This window comes from Anguilla rostrata, chromosome 17 (genome assembly GCF_018555375.3).
Source record: "Anguilla rostrata isolate EN2019 chromosome 17, ASM1855537v3, whole genome shotgun sequence".
NCBI lineage: Eukaryota > Metazoa > Chordata > Actinopteri > Anguilliformes > Anguillidae > Anguilla > Anguilla rostrata.
This window is the reverse complement of record NC_057949.1, coordinates 27437093-27457028: the sequence shown is the minus strand read 5'-3', so window position 1 is coordinate 27457028 and position 19936 is coordinate 27437093. Positions and strand designations below refer to the sequence as shown.

Sequence of the window (19936 nt, the reverse complement as noted above, 5' to 3'; positions counted from 1 at the left end):
GCACCGCTCCTCCTCCTCACAGGTACGTCCAAACCCTGGGACCTGAACCGGGCGCCCTCTCCTCACAGGACATAACCAAAAAACTGGCATCGTTGCAAACCTTCGCTGACACGGTCTGCATTCATGAGACAAAACGTACGAGATCGTTACCTCACGCTACAGCCGTGACGATTTCACTAAACAACGTTATTTTATCACTCGTGCTTGTTTAGAGCCACACACATTGTGTTTGCGTTTGAATAAACTGGGTGGCTAAAGTGCTGATGTTGTGGATTGCCTTCCCCTCCCCACCACACCCCACCCCCTCCCAAACCCCACACTAGTGCCCATGTCAGTCAAACCACCTCCACTGATGCCACTCAACCTCCAAATGACAATGGTAAAAAAATTCTTTATTTTAAATAGAAAACAAACATTTTCTATGCCTCCTTTATTACAAAATTCACAACTTTTAATAAGCTGGTTTTCACATAATGTTGGTTCATGAAGTTTAGACTTTTTTTTTTTCTTTTTTCCACCCTCCTCTCCTCCATTTCCCCTCTTTTTCCGGGCCGCTCAGAAACAAACAGAAAATTATCTTGTGCAAATACCGCCAGTCTTTTCTTCCGGAAGCGGCGAAAGCAGCCAGCAGTGAGGCCACACGAGTGGCTCCCGCACCTGTCCGTCATCCCAAGTCCCACCTCCTTCTCACACACCCGTGGGCTGCTTTAAGCAAATTAAAGCAAAAAAAAAAAAAAAAATTGAGAAAAGCTTTTGTTACCAGTCCTTCAAAATGCAACCTGACGGTCATCACTGATGTGTTACTGCTGGCGTGGTATCAGGATTTAGAAAAGAAAGAAAGAAAGAAAGGTTGCTGAAACGTATGTTCCTCCCCCCCTTTGGTCTGCTGTCCATTCAAAGCCTCTTCAGTTTATAAAAAAGATCCTGCCCTTATAAATCCCAACATTTTATAATCCAATATATTCATGGTGAGCAAACATTTTATTCTTCTTCGACTTATATATATACTGTATATACACATTGTTCTAACAAGAGTTTATAGGTTCTAAAAGACTTCAAAAAAAAACATTTAACGGGGGGGGGGGGGATCACTCCAGCATCTTAAAACCAGAGAGAAAGAAGGGGGGGGGGGTCTGGGCAAAAACGTTAACCCTTTGCAGCGCAAATGCGCATGAGCCCAGGAAGTGCGGAGCGATGGCGGTGGAGGGAGGGGCGGGGCGGGGTCACAGGGGCTGTGGGGAAGGCCCCGGCTCGCTGGCCTTCCCCAATCCCACAGCTCCCAAACTCCACCCGCCGCTGGCGACGTGAAAAGAAAGGTCCAGCAAACGGAGCAGGCGGCAGCGGCGACGACGAAAGAACCTTCCGTGTTTCCGCGGAAACGGGCGGGGAGACCTGTAAACAGCTTCCGGCCAGGGAATCAGAGCGTGGCGGGGGGGGGTCCTGTTTTCTGCCACGCCAAAATACCCTGTGAATGGGGGGGGGGGCAGATTGTGGCCTTGCATAGGCAGAGGAGGGCAGGCAAAGCTGAGGGGGCGGGTGGGGTAGCCGGTGGGCATGGACTCTCCTTCTCTTTGGGGACCACTTTGGGGGTCCTTGGCTCTGGGTCCAGAGCAGAACAGGGTGGGACAGGACACGGCTGCGCTGGCATTTCAGAGTCAGGCGGACAGAGGCCACGAAGGGGCCGTCTCAAAACTTCAACAAACTAAACAAAGTGTACAAAAAAAAAGTTCAAGTTTTCAAGAATGCATCAAACACGACCCCACATTTGATGAGCAAAAACAAAAGCCATCAAAAATCTTTGAGTTTCTCTCTATTCAAAATATATATATTAAAAAAACAAAAAGTTGCATCTTTCCAAACCAGCACCTAAAACGAGAGAAGTGCTGAAACACGTCATGATCTCCGGGGCTCGGAAGAAAGGGGGAAGATGACGACACAAAAAAAAAAAATCTTTTGATCCTTTCCCTTCCCAAACACATTATGCATTAACATCTATCTCTAGCTGCGTTTAGTTATCTACCCCGACCCGGGGAAGGAAAGGAAAGCGTTGTGGCTGTGGCAGAAGGGTTAACCCCTTCCTTTGTTCAGTACGACAGGAAACACGGTTCGCCGCGACGCAAATCCAACGCTACGGCCGGAGCCGACTGGACTTTATGTGGCCGATGCCCAAAAAAACCTGTTTGCGAAATGCAGTTTGCCCCTTCCAGCCAACTGCAGGCCCCCAGAAGCCCAGCCAAGTCACAGGGCGGAGGAGAGGGTGGTGGTGGGGGGGGGGAGGTTAAAGGAGGGGGGGAGCGGAGCTTCAGAGTTTCTGGCGCTTGCTGTGCTTGGGAACGCCCGGCAGGGAGGCCTCGTCGTCGTCCTCCTCCTCCTCCTCTTCCTCGTCCTCTTCCTCCTCGTCTTCCTCGCGGTTGTCATGGCGACAGGGCGCGTCGGCGCAGGGGGCGTGGCCTCCGTTCAGCTGGGGCTCAGGCTCGGGCGGCTCCTCCGCCCCCCCCTCCCCCTCCTTGCCGCTGCGCGCCTGCATGTCGCGCATGCGGGCCATGATCTTGTCGATGGTGACGATGCTGACCAGGTTGAAGTCGTGCATGCTGACCAGGTGCAGCAGGAAGTTCCTGCACAGGTTCTTCTCCACAATGTAGGGCCCGCACTTCTCCACGAACAGCATGCAGGCCAGGTTCATCTGATTGTCCGCTATGAACCTGCGGGGGGGGGGATTCACGGTGAGTGACCACGCTACCTCACGCTACGCTACGCAGGGCGTTCGCCGCTGCTCTGGTCTTCACGTTCAGACGCCAGAAACAACCTCTAGAGCAGAGCACCCGACCGACAGCATGAAAAATGCCCGGTCTTTCCTCATTCAGTCCAATTATGCCAATGATTCTTGACCTGACTGAACATAATTTCAGATTACCGGCTGATACCGCCAAGTCCAATTCACAATATTAACTTTTTATTTATTTATTTATTTATTTTTACTTTGAATGAAAGGCTGAAATTGTAACATCTGGTTTCCAGCGTCTGAAGTGACAGCGTAATATCATACGTACCCGTACTTCATCACGTGCAGGTTCCACAGCTTCATGACCTCCTTCTCGCCCTCGTTCACGTCTGTGAACTCTTCTATTTGCTGTGGGGGGGGGGGATACAGTCATTAGAAATTTGTTACCCGAACAGTGAGACACTCACACAGAGAAGCCAGTTACCACAGCGACAACACCATAACACCAGACCCTGTCTGACCCCAACACCAGACCCTGCCTCACCCCAACACCAGATCCTGTCTGACCCCAACACCACAACCTGCCTGACCCCAACACCAGACCCTGCCTGACCCCAACACCAGACCACCCAATGCCTCCCCAACACCACTGCTTGACCACACAGACCCTGCCTCACCCCAACATCACGTTGACCCAATGCACCTGCCTGACCAACGCCCACACCCACACAACCTCCCTCGCCTCTTGACCCCAACACCAGACCCTGCCTCACCCCAACACCAGATCCTGTCTGACCCCAACACAACCGCGAACACAACCTGCCTGAACCACCCACACACCGCATGCACCAACGCTAGATGAAGCCCGGCGTCTGCCCACGACCGTGCGTCTGTCTACCCTGCTGCACCGTTGATGATGGTCTTCTCCCTCAGCCACTCGGGGTCCCGCTCGTCCTCGCTGTCCACCTCCATCTCCTGCGGCCGCAGGGGCATGCAGCTGTCGCTGTGGAAGTACAGGCGGTTGTGGCCGCTGATGTAGGTGCGCTGCTGCTCCCGCTCCCCGTCCTCCGACTCCAGGAACTCCGACAGGCTGGGCTTCGTGCGCTTGGGCCTGGGGGGCAGAGAGAGAGAGAGAGAGAGCGCTTAAAGCCCGCGAAAAAACATCCCACAAAACACCCAGGCCCCGCCCAACTACCTCCATCCACCTGGAGCCCGCCCCCAAACCTACACTCCCATCCACCCTGGAGCCCCGCCCCACAAACCTACACTCCCATCTACCCCATAGCCCCACCCCTCCAAACATCCACCCCATAGCCCCACCCCAAAACCTCCACTGTGGCTGGTGTCCCTGTAGGGCGTGTGTGTGGCTGGTGTCCCTGTAGCGTGTGTGTGTGGCTGGTGTCCCTGTAGGGTGTGTGTGTGTGTGTGTGTGGTGTCCCTGTAGTGTGTGTGTGTGGCTGGTGTCCCTGTAGGGTGTGTGTGTGGCTGGTGTCCCTGTAGGGTGTGTGTGTGTGTGGCTGGCGTCCCTGTAGCGCGTGTGTGTGTGTGTGTGTGTGTGTGTGTGGCTGGCGTCCCTGTAGCGTGTGTGTGTGGCTGGTGTCCCTGTAGGGTGTATGTGTGTGTGGCTGGCGTCCCTGTAGAGCTCCTACCTGCACACCAGGACGTGGGTGACGGCGGTCCTCTTGACGGGGCCGTTGCGGCTGAAGGCGAAGCCGGGCTGGCTGTGGATGTCCTGAGGGTTCCCCACGTACGAGCCGTCGTAGCACTCGTTAATGGACACGTCTATCCGGGCTCCCTTCGGGTGAGGCTGGACAGAGACAGGGGAGGCGGAGTCAGAAAGAAGCCCCTCCCCTCACCATCCCCACAGCCCAGAGATTTGTAAACCACATCCACACAACAGGATCAATCAGGCCTGGTGGTGGAGTCTCTAGGTTTTTGAGCAAGGCTTTACTGCTGAATATTACCTCATAACCCCTGTTATAAGGTGACAAAGTGGAAAAGCTGAAATCACTCAAGGAATGGGTTGGGGGTGTGGAGGGTGGGGAGGAAAGATCAGCATAGGAGGAGGGGGGGGGGGGGGAGGCAGCGCGGGTGCAGGGGCGTAGAAAGGTCCCATTGCGGGCAGGGGAGAGGGGTTTTGAAGGTCCCATTGCGGGCGGGGGGAAAGGATTTTTGAAGGTCCCATTGCGGGCGGGGGGAGGGGTTTTGAAGGTCCCATTGCGGACAGGGGGGAGGGGTTTTTAAGTTCCCATTGTGGGCCGGGGGGAGGGGTTTTGAAGGTCCCATTGTGGGCGGGGGGGAGGGGTTTTGAAGGTCCCATTGCGGGCGGGGGGGGAGGGGTTTTGAAGGTCCCAGTGCGGGCGGGGCACTCACCACGTAGTTGAAGATGAAGCGGCTGTGGGACAGCTTGAGGTGCTTGAGCAGGCTGTAGAGCTTGCGGCAGTTGAGAGTGCACCAGGGGCAGTGCAGGTCGTCCCGCGCCTCCGTCTGCTGCCGGGTGTTGTTATTGTACAAGAACTGCAGGGGGCGACATTTCAGACCGTTGCCGAAACAGGTTTACCATCCTGATCAGGTGCACATATTTTCAATGATGTTTTAACCCTTTATGGTGTGAGGTCACAAATACGTGATTAGAATCTTAACGAATCATTCCAGTGCTGATGTCACAATCACTACTGGTAACTTAAAGCAATAGAGTTTTAGAACACTGGCTTTAAATAAATTTAAAAAACCAACATTCCAAAAAGAGCTATGGAAGAGTGGATGATTTTAAGGATTTTGTTGGTAGAACAGTCAGGGATACCTTGAGCTATATGGTTAATGTTTCACAGTGGAACTACATTTAGAGATCCACAACTAAAATATGTTGTGTCTACAAAGGAACACACTTCATTTTCCAGTGATCAATAACCATTACGTTGTAGTGAAATTAATGTACAAACCAGTGGGCCTGGCCTGTCCAATTTGCAAGCACCATCAGCAGTGATGGAGCAAGACATGACAGCAAGCGAGTTCTGCTCTGGTTTGCATCTCTTCCGAGCGCATGCATGCATTTTTAATGAGACATGTGTTTAAGATGAAGGGCACACAGCCAAACCTGCAGTGGCTTTTCAGCCGAATGGATCAGAGTGCAGCATGCACCAGGAATAATCCCGTATTTTTAATGGCTAATGCATACTCAGGATGCCACTCAAAAAAAAAAAAAAAAACATTTTCTTGCCCAATCAATGACGACGCATACAGGAAGGACGGAGTTGAATATTCATCGGTATCCAAGCATCGGATCAGTAATTGATCCTGTGGAACTTAAGAGTACAAAGCAGCCCATAATACTTCAGGCCGCCTGATGTGAACCCGGAGGGGGGAGGGGGGGGACAGGGAGGGGCCGTGGGGGGGGGGTTGGAGTTGCGCAGCTCACCTGATAAAATATGCGCAGCTTCTGCCGCGGCTCAACGGAAATCTGCTCTCTCCTCGTCTGGATATCTGTGCTAATGGAGTCCTTAACAGCTGCAGGGGAGAGAGAGAGAGAGAGAGAGAGAGAGAGAGAGAGAGAGAGAGAGAGGGAGAGATACAGAGGGAGAGAGAGAGAGAGAGAGAGAGAGAGAGAGACAGAGGGGAGGGAGAGAGAGAGAGAGAGAGAGAGAGAGAGAGACAGAGAGAGAGAGAGATACAGAGGGAGAGAGAGAGAGATACAGAGGGAGAGAGAGAGAGATACAGAGGGAGAGAGATACAGAGGGAGAGACAGACAGAGAGAGAGAGAGAGATACAGAGGGGGAGAGAGAGAGAAAGAGAGGGAGAAGAATCAAATCAGCGCAACAGCTCAAATGAAGTCAGACACTCTCACAGACCCGCTCAAAGTGCCGATGAGACCGGCGGGCCCTCCCGGACAAACGGACGGCGGCGGGGCTCCGCCCCCTCTCCTCACCTAGGGCCTGCGCAGGCTTGACGGCGCTGGGCCGGCTCTCCACGGCGCTGGAGTCCGAGTTGCGGGTGGCCAGGGGCTTGGCCACGGGGGCGGTGGACTTGTCGGCGGAGTCGCCCGTCCAGCGCAGGGTGAACTGCAGCGTGGGTCCCTGAGAGAACGTCTCGAAAGGGGGCAGCCACTGGGGGGAGAGGGGGGCGGAGAACTCATCACCACTCTCACATCTATCCACACGTCACCTTCCCTAAGTCCACCCTTCACCTTCCTACAGTCCCCCCTTACCTTCCTAGTCTCACCCGCCACCTCCCTCATCCACCCTCTACCTTCCTCAGTCTCACCCTCTCACCTTCCTACGTCCCCCCTCACCCTTCCCTACAGTCTCACCCCCCTCTCACCCTTCCCTACAGTCTCACCCCCGTCTCACCCTTCCCTACAGTCCACCCCTCACCCTTCCTACAGCCCCCTACCCTCAGTTCACCCATTCCCTACAGTCTACTCGCTCACCTCTACAGTCTCCCTGCCACCCTTCCCACAGTCTCACCCCCATCTCACCCTTCCCTACAGTCTCACAATGCCTCAGGCCAAACAGGCGTGTGAAATACACGATCACATGACCTTGTTCGCGCTATAGTTAGACAACACTCCTGCAGATGCCTCAACAATGTATTAACCAGACAAAGCCAGACCAACAGGCTGTCTGCCTGATAGCCAGACAGACAGATAGCCAGACAGACAGACACGCACACAGACAGACGCAGACAGACGACGCAGAGGCGGCGCAGCAGGCAGACAGACAGGGGAGACGACAGAGCGGCGCGCAGCGACAGGGGACCAGGGCGGCAGACAAGGCAGGCAGGCGCAGGCGGGCAGGCGCAGACGACGACAACGCAGGCAAGGCGACAGACTTCCCATCCAGGATGGTCTCCCAGGTGGCTCTCTTCTTGCTGACCGGGCAGTCCTCCATCTCCTGCATGGACACTTCATACTCCCCATCCAGCAACTGCAGACGCCTGGAACGGGACGAGGCCCATTTACCCAGCATGCCCCAGCCAGGCACTAAGACTGCCACTGAGAGCCGTGAGGCTTAATAAAGAACAGACACATTCAACCACGCAGGAATCACACACACACATACGTGCACAAGCACACACACAGACACGCACGCACACGCAGACACACGCATACGCTAAACTCACACACTAACTCAATCACTCACACAAGCAAATCCATGCGTATGCTTATTTGCCCTGACAAACTATGCAAATTGGCAATGCCTGTCCAGCAAAACAGGACAGGATATCCAAAGCCTTCCCAGGTACTCTATAATACTACAAGTACCATGATCCTTTATATCAATGTTTAAATGGTCGTGCTTGACTACTTAACATTCTGAAATTGTGGTTTTGTCCACATATCCACGCCACGGCATTTAATCACCTCTGGGTGCAATCAGCACACAACTACGAGACAGAGGACATTCAAAATAAGGTCGTCTGTTACCTGTTTTTATCGAAGACAGTCATCTGGGCGACGAAGGTGGTCTCCCCGTCCTCTCGATGAGACATGTTCCTCCTCCTCCTGTTTGGAAGCTCCTCCATGACATCTAGGGAAAGGAAATTTAGAGATAAGCTCGCGCAACCGGTGTAAACCTCCACAGTGTCACAGTACAGCAAATTGCGAGTTTAAGGGCCAGCACTATAAATACGACAGTCGGTAGAAGAGGGGTTGCAATTGCAGAGGTTGCTGGTTCACATCCCATCCGGGGCATTGCTGATAAACGCATAGAGATGGTATCGTAAGCAGCCTGGGTAAGGCTGTGTGCTGAGAAGATAAAGAGAAACACACACTGAGACTAGGGCTGGGGTCATTTCATGCCAGAAATGACCCGAAATCCATTTCACGAATTAAAAAACGTCCATAATGTTCTGAAGTGGAATGCAATGAGGCGCTCAGTTACGAGGCATTCCGAGCTTCACGCACCACCCACCCACGCATTTCGGAAAGGATGGAGTCGAGATGCAGCTATGTGACTCGGGATGATTCAGGGGATGACTCAGGGGATGATTCAGGGGATGACTCAGGGGGTGCGGACATGGCTGTTTGAGGCGCGGGCGAGATGACTCGGGGAGCAGGCGCGGGCGAGAGGATTCAGGGTGCGGGCACGGGTGAGAGGACTCGGGGTGCGGGCGACAGGACTCGGGGTGCGGGGCACTTGCCGATGTTCTCGTTGGTTTCGCCGTTGGCCAGGCCGTTGAGGTCCCGCCTCCCCGGCCGGGACACGCGGAACAGCAGCGAGTAGGACTTGACCATGTGGCTGTTGCTGGGCTCGAACTCGTTGCTGGACACCACCAGCGAGGGGAAGGCTCCCGGCTTGGGCTGGCCGCCGTCAGGGTTCAAAGGCACCTGCTTCTTACCGGTGGGCACTTGCTTGACCGGGCAGCTGACATCCTGGGGAAGAGAACAAATCTCATTCAGAACAAATTCAGTGCATTTACACACGCTACACCGGGGATACTCAAATCCAGCCCTCCAGGCCAGTAGTACTACTGGTGTTAACTATCACATGCTTACCAGGACTGATTGACCAGAAGCAATTTAACCGTTAAACGCTCAGCGTTATCTTATGTGAGCTGAAGGGACCCAAGGTGGTCACACAATGAAAGCTGGTGTTCACTTTTTTTTACCTTGCGTTTTTTGTGGCAGACTTTGACGAGTAGCACCTCTAAAGACACAGAGTTTTGTTCGTTCTCTGAGTTCTGCGATGGCTTTTCTGCGGGGGGGGAATGAGAGAGAGAGAGAGGAACTTTGTAAAGTTTGGCAACATTAACCCAACTCCAGCTGCCCTGGATCCAGCGAAGAATCAAAATGATGGGATGTCATACAGCAGGCATCTCACACTCCAAGCAGTCAAGTCACCAAACTTTAAAAACAGAGCAGGGATCCTCCCCCCATAGCCTGAGCGTAAAAGGAGAGCTTACCTATTTTATGGAAGAATCCAGTGAATGTGAGCTGAAGGTGTGAAGCCAGGCTGTAGAGAGAGAGAGAGAGAGAGAGAGAGGGTGAGACAGAGAATGAGAGAGAGAAAGAGAGACAGGAAAAAAAACATGTTAGACGCTTATTCAGTCTGTGACAGGGAGCAGTAGTCGATATAAACGAGAGAGAGAGAGAGAGAGAGAGAGAAGGTGGACAGGTGAAAACTAGGTTCTGAGACGCCGGATTCTAAAGATGGTCGGTCCCAAACCCAAACGCGAGCCCGGTGACCGGGTGCTGGAGGCCCGGTCGCACCAGTGCCGGCTACGGCTGGAGGTCACGCTGGCGAGGCAACAACAGGGCCGGCCTCACAGGGGAATGTTAGCGGGTGAGCCGGCTAGGTCCGCTGGGCTCATCGCTCTCTAGCGGCCACTGCTGGTCAGACCAGGCGCATGCGGACGCACGAACCGCGAACGCGCTGGCCTCGTTGTCCTCCGACAACACGGGCCAGCGCGTGATCGGCGGTGCGTCTGCAAGCGTGGAAAAAGAAGCGAGAACACGCATCACATGACCCAGAGGAGTCACGTGACCGCCCTCTCCTCCTGAAAAAAAAATCTAAATCGAGGAGAAAATATAAATAATTTTTTATAAGTAGGTTTGAGTTTTAAACGACCGCAGACAGAAGCAGTGAACACACATGCAACCCGACGGCAGCTCTTACCTGTGTGACTCCTGCTCTCCTCTCATCTTCTCCACTTTGAACAGCAAGTCGTCCACTTTAAAGGACTTCCTGGAGCCACAGACAAAATCAGGGGTTAATATCACATCAGGGGTTCCGCAGACTACTGCACTCGTGAAATGCAGAGAAACACACACAGGCATTGGCCGCTGCTGCAGAAACACTTCTCATTTCCAAAAAATAAAAAGAGAGGAATTTACAGCATCAAAAAAGTTCCTTAACACAACTGATCCAAAACAGCATTGTAGTTTTGCCATGTGAGGTTTTTTTTTTTTTTTAAAGCCTTTGCTAGTTACTGTGTTATGGCATTTACAGGGCTCACACTGAGCTGGATGAGACCTTTCAATATGTGTAAAAAGCGCAAAACAAGTGAACTTAGGCAGGACAATTCAGTGGTAGTTTCTTTTTCAAGATCATCGACTTGCTGATTGTTTCATTAAAGTAAAAATCTCTCTGCCGTCACGTCTGCTCACTGACACTTAAAGCCACTCAGAGTACATCGACACAAAGCTCAGCATCCTGCCGGGAACCAACTCCACCGCCACAAAGATCTACAGAGAACAAAAAAAACAGCACTTCCATCTCTCACACGCCGGTTCATCTGCAAACCGCGCAATTCAGCGCGGCACCAAAACGCAGAGAGCAGGCGACTCACTTCACCTCCAGCAGCAGCAGTTAGGGTTTACCACTTTCCACTTCATTTCTCTCCAGTCAGACTAATTCAATTGAACCTATTTTTTATATTTAAAAAAAAAAACGATTGCATTCACAAACAAAATATTTAGTCTGGCAGCAGTATTACGGACTCAAAGCGGTCCAGGTTTCCAAGATGCAGACGGAAAAACGTCAGAATTTTCACCCAAGGAAGTACACCTTCCTGTTCTTTGATGACTGTGCAGTTCCCGCAGTGTGGTTGATTACACGGAGTGGAAACAGCCGGGTTCTCACAGCCCTCCTCTGCTAACAGCCGCGTAACAGTAAGCGAATGACAAGCCGGTACAGCCCACAGTGTATTCCAGTCAAAAATTCTTACGCTATAATTTCACCCCAGTGTGAACATGCCAGTCTCATTTTAACCAGCGGCGTAAGTTCTTTTCAAGAAATAGCCTACCTAAATATCGAAATAAATAGTAGCACCTTCACTATAAACAAAACCTGTCAGTAAACCATCATCATGATATTCACACATGCACAACTATTTTGAAATAGCTTATCTGATGTTATTTTTTTATTTTATTTTATTTTTTTACAAAGAATTAGGCCTAGTATGTAGAAAGTTACGGTTTTCTAAAACAGATTCTCTTCCTGAAATGCTCAACAAAAACACAGTTTGGGCTCGCAAATTGCAATGACACATAAGGCTTGTGTTTCATCCCATTTCAGGCCAATATGAACTAAGGTGCCCGGAGTTATTTGTCAACAGTGCAAAATTCCAGCCCTGCTTGTGTAAAAGTCCAGTAAAACACAGGAGCTCAGTCAGAGTACAGAGTCACAGCAGCCATATAACATTCTCATACGTACACACAGACTGACAACTCATTTTAAACTACAGTCCTTCCTGAAAATCTAAACCAAATTCATAGTGTCATATTTTTGTCCTGGCGATAGATTGGCGGCCTGTCCAGGGTGTATTCCTGCCTCTCGCCCAATGCATGCTGGGATAGGCTCCAGCACCCACCCACGACCCTTGCCCAGGATAAGCAGCTATAGGTAATGGATGGAATATTTGGAATACTGTTTTCTAAAACCCTCGCAGCCCTCAGTGGATCTTAAAAGAATTATTCTGAACTCCAGCAGGCACACAGGTAATAACAGAAAGCCGTGCACATCTTATTATTAAAAAAATAACAATACTTATATGCGTAAGCTTGCAAAGTTCAAGTCAAAGCTAACTAGTAGCGAAGTTTTGCAATTCAGCACATTCAGGACGAACTGCTTTGAGTTCGGAATCCCACTCCCTCTCCTCAGCTAGCGCTTAATAAAAAAACCTGTAAAGCTCTCTCGGAACGAGGAGGAATAGTAAAAATCTAAACGGTCGGAAGACGTGCAGTGGTTTAGCGTCGGTTCCAAGTAAACGAGCGTCCCTTTGGGTTGCCTTCGGTGCGAAAGCACACTCTGGTACGAAACGCAGCCGCCTGCGTCTGCTGCACCGGCGGCGGGTGGCTCCCAGCGCCCGAGCAGGACCTGGCCTCAGCACGCCTCCTTTCATTTATACTTTACAGCTCGGGGGGGGTGTCAGGGGCTGGAAACAGCCCGTGCACATGGAGGTCTTCCCACTTGAAAAGAGCCGGAAATCACAGTCTTAAATCATTAGGCCAAATAAAACAATTCCAACATCCCCCGCTCGTGCTGATGATACAGTTCAGATGTTTTTTTTCCCCCCCAAAGAGCGAGATCTCAGAAATCTCAAACTCGGCCATTTCCAAATGTGTACGTCTAAGGCAAGATCTTCAGACGTTCTCATCAAACGCAGCAGATGATTTAGTCAGATCACTCGCTTTGCAAAGTGCTATGTTATTTTTTTCAAAAGGAAAAGAAACCCCACTGGCCTCATATTGCAAGTGTGTGAGGAAGGTTGAACGCAAGAAGGCTAATTCCACAAAGATGCAAGGAAATGTAAAGCAGGCACAATGTGAATTCATGTTAACAGGAAACAGATCATTTCAGAATTTTATATTTTACTACATTCAGAAAAGTATTTGGCTACTGTATGTTCCAGGATTGTACATTTCTAATCCACTGGGTCTCTTAGACAGGGGCTTAAACGACCAATTCCATTTCTGAATGAATCTGTGTGCATTAAATAGAATTTTCCACTTGCGGGCAACTCTTAATCTGTTGAACGCCATCAGAAAACAGTAGCCAACTTTCTGCGTCCTGGCAACACCGAACAGCAAAACAGCCAAATGGGTGCCTTTCTAAGCAAAAGCATTCAAGCAATGCTCAAAAAAAAAAAAAAAAGCACCGTTCGGCTCCCTGTGTTTACCTTTTGGCATTTGTTCGTGAGTTCCGGTGGGACATGTACGTGAGCGTCCTGTGCAAGAAAATGGGCTGAAACGAAAAAAGGGACAAAAAAAAGTTCCCAGTGTTAATTGGGACAGCAGACACAAGACCACCTCAGGTTCACAGCAAAACAACCCATCGCCTATACAGACACTTCTACACACAACCCTACTGTGTGGAAGTATTGGAGCGATACATCTCTATTAGTTAAAGAAAAAACATACCGCAATCAGGTTCCTGGTGCGAAGGAATCTGTAGATTTGTGTTGGTTCTGCAAGGAACAGAAAATATGGAAACACAACTGTTCACCATCTCCACATGGAAAGGTCCCACCTCCCTGTCCATTTTCAGACTCACTCAGTCAAAGGGTATTTCATAAAACATTGGTAACCTGGCTAAGCGTTTGAACTGTTAAATGCAAATAGATGCCACTCAAGAATTAATTTTACAGCTTTGTGCCGGTTAATGTGTCCACACCTGGGTGATATGGATCTCAGGCACAAGAACCGAGATAAGTGGGCTCAACCTGTATACCTCTACATGTTCATTACAATGCATGCAATATGACAGCAGAATTTAAGATCCGCTCGATACTTTTGTTTTTGTCAGCTTGAACAATGGTACCTTTCAATTTGGTTTGAAATGTACCATTAAACCGGAGGGCCTCGTGCGCTGAGTCGACTGTCAATTTTTCATCCACAAACTCAAGTAAGATGCTGCTAATTATTTGACAAGCGAACAACATACTAATTCTATCAAGACGACCCTTGGCCTTAGGTATCCAACGTTTGTATGCGAAGAACATAACGTCAATTTCAAAAAATCTTAGCTGGCTATGAGAAAACCAAAAAGGTGAACCGAAATTAGAGGCTTGATTCTACATACAACGTTAGCTAGCTACCTATTACTATTAGTCTAATTTATGCACCAGATAGTAAAGGCATGTTTTAGGCAGTGGTTGACCAAGTTGGTAGCTAGTTCACCAAATAAAACAGTCAGCCAGCTAGTCAGTGACTTGATTTATTCAACGTAACACAAACTCGTTAGCCGTTTAAATAACGCCAATAACTTGTGGAATACTGCCACGTTAGCTAGTCAGCTGAGGTTGCTAGCGACTTATTCCACAAAGCGCATAACCATTCCACTAACAATTAGCGTTATGAAATAGCGTTAATCAACGTGGGGTTAGATAGCTGGTAAACGTTAGCTAGCGAAGTTATACAACTGATGAAGTATCATTACCCAGCTAGCTAGCTAGATAACAAGCACAATATCAAGCAAGCAACCCGCAAAGCTTTAACTGGCTAGCTGGTTATGCCAGTTAACGTTAGTAAATGCAGGCAAAGACAGTTTTTCGGAATATAGAAGAGCACGTCGCTAGTGCCAAAGACAGGAGGCACATTCCACTGAGCACGTCAATCATCTTAAAGCAGCTAACGTTATCATGCCAGTGTTTAAAGTTAATCTTGGCCCATCTTCTAGGTATTCTATAGTCAACCACATTATCGCCGCATAGCAGTCGACTTAAGTTAAACAACTGGTAAGCTAAATTAAATTACAGGTATGCTATGTAGCTAGTAGCGACTTTTTTTATCATTAGCGTTGATCAAAATAAAGTCCGAGGACGGGAAACGTTAACTCACTTTCGAAGGCCTGGAGGAAAAGCTCATGATCGGCTTGTATGAGTTCCATCTTCGGCTTCTTCACCGGGGCCATCACAACAGCGGAGGACTGGTACACACCACCATTGGCTTTACCACTAGTACAACCCAAACCAGGACCCGAAGCAGAACCACCACTCCCCGCGCCGTGCTTTTGAGGAGCCATGAAAACGGCGGATTGCACAGATGACGGAAATAATTCAGCTAGTCCTTTTTTAAAACAAAGGACACAGAGACCTAGCTAGTCTTCTTCACCCAAAAACAGTGGCCAGCTAGCTAAAGTGTGTAGCTAGTTGTCTACTTGCTAACGTTTTAACGTCCGGCTTTAGAATAATACAACGTTAGAAAGCTAGCTAGCTAGCTTGAGAATAGCTGTGCGTGATCCCTGTTGTGGTTTAGCTAGCTAGCTAGCTAGTTATCTCTCAACGAGAAATAATCTCTGTTTACTTATCGGAACCTAACAACTAGATAGCTAGCTAGCTAAGTCCTGTAGCTAGCTCGCTAGCAAAGCAGATACAGATAGCTCTATAGCCAGTTGCTCGGGAGAAGCCATGAAATAATTGTTGCAGGCGGTTTTAAATGGTGAGATATAAATAGTGTCGCTAGAAATCACTTGAATGTATATGTAAGTCCAGTTTAAGCATTTGATACCCCCTTTCTCTATTTCTGAAAAGATGTGTATATAATAGGAAGCAGTTTTCAAGATTAAAATAAATATGTTAAAATCATTGCTTCCCCCCAAAACAGACAGAACTCCCGTTTGACTCCCTCGCGGACAAGGCAAGTGTGACTTGCTGTGAACACATTACCCGCCCTCTTTCAAAATGTAACCGAATAGAAGAGGTTGTTTGAACTCTATCGACTGTAATTGGTCTGACGCGTTTTCAATCCACCCGCAGACACCACAAACAAGTTCGGTAGAGAGGAGAATTTGCCGCTCGCGCTCCTTTCCTCTTTGAAACTATTTTGCGGGAAATCGCTGTGTACGAATGCCATGGTGCATTATGGGCACAGCGGCCGTCAAATTAGACGGCCCCTATTGATAAATGTTTAACAGTACAATTTGCTTGCATGTTTTCTTTTTGTGTAACTCCCGAAATCACTCACAGAAGAATGCCAGCGCGTTTCAGTGTTTAAATTCTACATCTCACTTCCCGATGGAACATTTTAGCATTCCCAGATAGATGAAACACACTATGGAAGAAACAAGTAGCCTATTTCAGGTTTGGCATCGGCATTGGCAGTGTCATTAGTGATGAAAAGAAGTTTCTGTGGCTTAACCTTGATTCATTGCAGAGATTCCTGCATGTTCAATATCTTGTGGAAACTGAGAAAATCAGTGGAATAAGTGAGAAGCTTCAACTATTCGACCAATTCATGGGTGGTAATAATCCAGAAACAATATACAGGGTCCCAAATTCTCTGTTTAATTGATCATTAGCACCACACAGGAATAACTCAAAATCACATCATAAAGTCACCCATCTTAAGAAAAGCAAGCTTACTTTAAATATTATCTCATTTTCAAGCAACATGATAGTTGAGGTAACTTATGAAACGTAACCTGTACTAATGTTAATGATGATAATGCTGGATCCCCTCAGATGCCAAGCCCTGAAACATTATGGCTTGTTCACTCATCTTTATATCTTCACTATATTGCCAATCTGTGTGCTACATAAATATGTACACCACTTATGTAAACAGCAGCGGGAAACAAACCCAGGTATCAGTTCCAATTTTATCAACCTCACAACACACACTTCTTATATCATTTTCACACTCACGCACATGCTCGCACTCACACACACACACAATTTACTGCCTTTAAAAGTGTGGCTTGGTAAAAGTATTTTCCCCCTTCCCGATTTCCTCCATTATTGCATATTTGTTGTCACACTGAAGGTTTTCAGATCTTTACACAAAGTGTAATATTAGACAAGGGGAACCAAACTCAAAACACATTTTAAAAATGATTGTATGATTTTGTGTTTATTCAGTTTCCCTTAGTCTAATACTACAGTTTGTGTGACAAATATGCAAAAAATAGAGGAAATCAGGATGGGGGCAAATATACTTTTACATGGCACTGTGCATTTTTCACATGCTTGCTTGAATATGAAACATGTAACTTGCATCTCACTTGCAGCCCTTGTAATGCTGGCGGTGTAGTCAGCAGAATCTCCCAGAAATAAACATTAAAAGAGTTTTAACTGCCGTGAAACGACCCCAAAGACGTGACGCTCTGGACCAGAGATGATGGAACACTCGCGGAGGCCAGACACGGTCGAGGCTATCCCAGGAGGCCCCAAAACGCCCCCAAACCCCTCCCCCCACCCCCCACCACACCCCCCCAGTGGAACCTCAATCACTGGTGCAGAAATTGGGGCAGCTCTCCGAATCCCCTGCCCTATTTAAAAAGGCAGAAGAAATCATTTTAGAAAACGAAAAAAGTGAGGCTGTGTGCTCATCTCCGGTCTTACCTCCCCATTGTTAAATATCATGTGTAGTGTAGTGTCATGGGGTAATGAGCTGGTCTGGTAACCTGAAGGTCACAGGTTAAATTCCTGGGTAGGACACTACCTTCACTGCTTCAGTATACATCCAGCTGTATATGCTGTGTAATAGTTGCCTAAGTTGCTCTGGATAAGACCGTCTGCTAAATGCCAGTAACGTAATGTAAAGGGACAGAGCGTAATCCCACACACTTGGTCGTTTGTGTGTTCAGGATTACGACTGCCCTTACGTAACCCCCGCCCCCCGCCCAGGCACCGCCATTACCACCACATAAAGGGCTTATAGAAACTGCACAGGCCTGACTATCGAGTGACTGTCCTTCGCTGACCTGTCAGGCCCCACACAGTCCAGAGGGCTTTAATGCAATCGAGCGCTTGTTTTCATTGCGTCAGCCCCTTTTCACAACGGTCCCATACACGGTTACAGCCGCGTAGAAATTCGCCGTTGTTTTCAGATTCTGATGCAACCGTAAGGCCGCTCACGTTAAAACCTCCACTGAGGTTGTGCCCGAGAGCAAAAAAAAAAAAAACCGAAACTGCTGTTTCGACACACAAAATGCGTTCGACGTGATGCCGGACGCAGCACGTTCACCGTCACTGCAATGAGAAAGTAAACACAAATGTTCAGTCGCAGGAGACCTCAGTGATCCTACCTGTAGCTTCATTTTTGCGACATTATGGAAAATGTCTTGTTTTCTCTTTCTGGCAAAGTCTGCAGATGATTGGATTATCACCCCCACAACATAAAGACTTCCGATCCCCGCACTGCTCCTGCTCTAAACCCACTTCAGCGAAGACAGAAAACCTTCCTCCCTTGTTGAATGGGTGGTAGAGCTGTTAATTCAGCAGTTTCTCTGGCTATACGTATATATATATATATATATATATATATATATATATGTGTGTGTGTGTATAAGATTTCTTTGCTTCTCTCATTGTCTCCTTTTCAGTACACACTCATCTCATACCATTTGCACTCAAATTTTGGTTCCCATTCACATTCTGCTGACAGAACACCCTGTTCCCATCAACAGAAATAGAAACGTTCCTCTTATTCTCAGAACAGAAATGCTGTCTGACGGTGAAGTGTACACACAGTCTAACCGCAGAGGTGGGCAACGAGGGCCGTCTCTGTTTCCGGTTTTCATGCCGGCTTCTGGCCTTAATTACTTAATTAGCCCCTAACGTTTAACGCCACCTGACATTTTAGCTACATTTCTTGATAAGTGCACGAACAACAGCCAAAGACTGTTCTTGCCTCCCTCCGCGAAACATTTTACTGAGATCTAATCTATGAGTGAACCAGTGTTTGGCGTATGCAGCCAGTTAGCTCATTTAGTCAGGGTAACTGATGTAAACAAAAACCTGCGTAAACAACGGCCCTCCAGCACCGAAATTGCCCACCCCTGGTCTACCCTGTCACATAGACTCACATTCCTGGATCAAGCCTGTAAGACAGTACAGATGGAAATGTTCACAAAAGAAACAAGACCAGGTCAAAACCTAGCACATGGCTGGACCGGCCGACCAATAGTGTGACTTCATAATTCGGCCGACCAATGGCGTAACTTCATCACTCAGTCACTCACTCAGTCACAGACGTTTGCGTTTGTAAGAGCCTCTCCAGAGTGAGCAGAGAAATGCTAACTTTCTCTGCGCCACGGCATGGCTTTCCCTATGCACTAGCAATCTACGAGGGTATGGTTGCTTTCCCTACGGTGCAAAAGAAATGCTAGCCAGCTAGCTGCCTTTTTTCCACCCTCCGTGACAGCAACTCACCATACCCCCCAAAATACTGCATATAGAAACACAGAGGGAAGACATTTTTCCACGTCTCCCTTTTCCTGTCTGTAGACGCACTTTTTTCACCGTGTAGGCACAATGACAGATTGGCCCTCAACCCCTCTGACATTCAAACAGTTTTGACACTGGACACTGGGTCCGAAAGGGCAACTGGACCGCATCACAGTCACGGCCTATGGACCATCCGGCATCTTCTGTAGGTGCACGTTCTAGTCTAGTATTCAGTCGTTGTTCATCGCTTAATCATCAAGAGACAACAGTGGCCCTGACAGCCCAGTGACCGCTACCGAGAGCCCCCCACCCCCCCACCCCTGTTGCTCTTTCTGGAAATGATCATCGTCAAAACTTGAAACTGTAGCCTGGACAAAAGTCACAAAAACTCAACCGCTTTGTATCTATTTTCTGATCTTTTTCAGTTTTATTAATTAAATCTCTATATTGATTTGTGCAACTATACACACATTTTTAGAAACAAGAGACAAGGTGTACATATACATCCTGAGCATGAGTTCATAATGTTTTTTTATTTATCTATTTTTTATTTTTTTAATTGAAAGCCCTGTACTGTTGTCAAAAATCAGAAAACCGAGCTCATGGACA

The 19936-nt window shown here is 48.6% G+C and overlaps 1 protein-coding gene across 1 annotated transcript; it reads right to left on the bottom strand.

Annotated features, from left to right (window-relative positions):
• Positions 1-371: 371 nt before the first annotated feature.
• Positions 372-15823, bottom strand: LOC135243217 (polycomb protein suz12-B-like). Its single transcript, XM_064314873.1, has 16 exons — positions 15000-15823; positions 13581-13627; positions 13340-13404; positions 10336-10404; positions 9623-9672; positions 9329-9414; positions 8861-9092; positions 8145-8247; positions 7551-7654; positions 6648-6827; positions 6141-6229; positions 5096-5239; positions 4372-4529; positions 3637-3833; positions 3051-3132; positions 372-2702 (listed from the first exon to the last, which is right to left on the bottom strand). The coding sequence occupies exons 1-16, from the start codon at positions 15181-15183 to the stop codon at positions 2303-2305; spliced, it is 2190 nt and encodes a 729-aa protein (XP_064170943.1). The 5' UTR covers positions 15184-15823; the 3' UTR covers positions 372-2302.
• Between the last annotated feature and the right edge of the window lie 4113 nt (positions 15824-19936).

Coding starts and splice junctions, on each gene's coding strand:
- LOC135243217 (XM_064314873.1), bottom strand. CDS start 15,183: ATGGCTCCTCAAAAGCACGGCGCGGGGAGTGGTGGTTCTGCTTCGGGT. Junction 9,673..10,335: donor GGAGAGCAGGAGTCACACAG/GTAAGAGCTGCC, acceptor CTCTCTCTACAG/CCTGGCTTCACACCTTCAGC. Junction 6,230..6,647: donor CAAGCCTGCGCAGGCCCTAG/GTGAGGAGAGGG, acceptor TCTCCCCTGCAG/CTGTTAAGGACTCCATTAGC.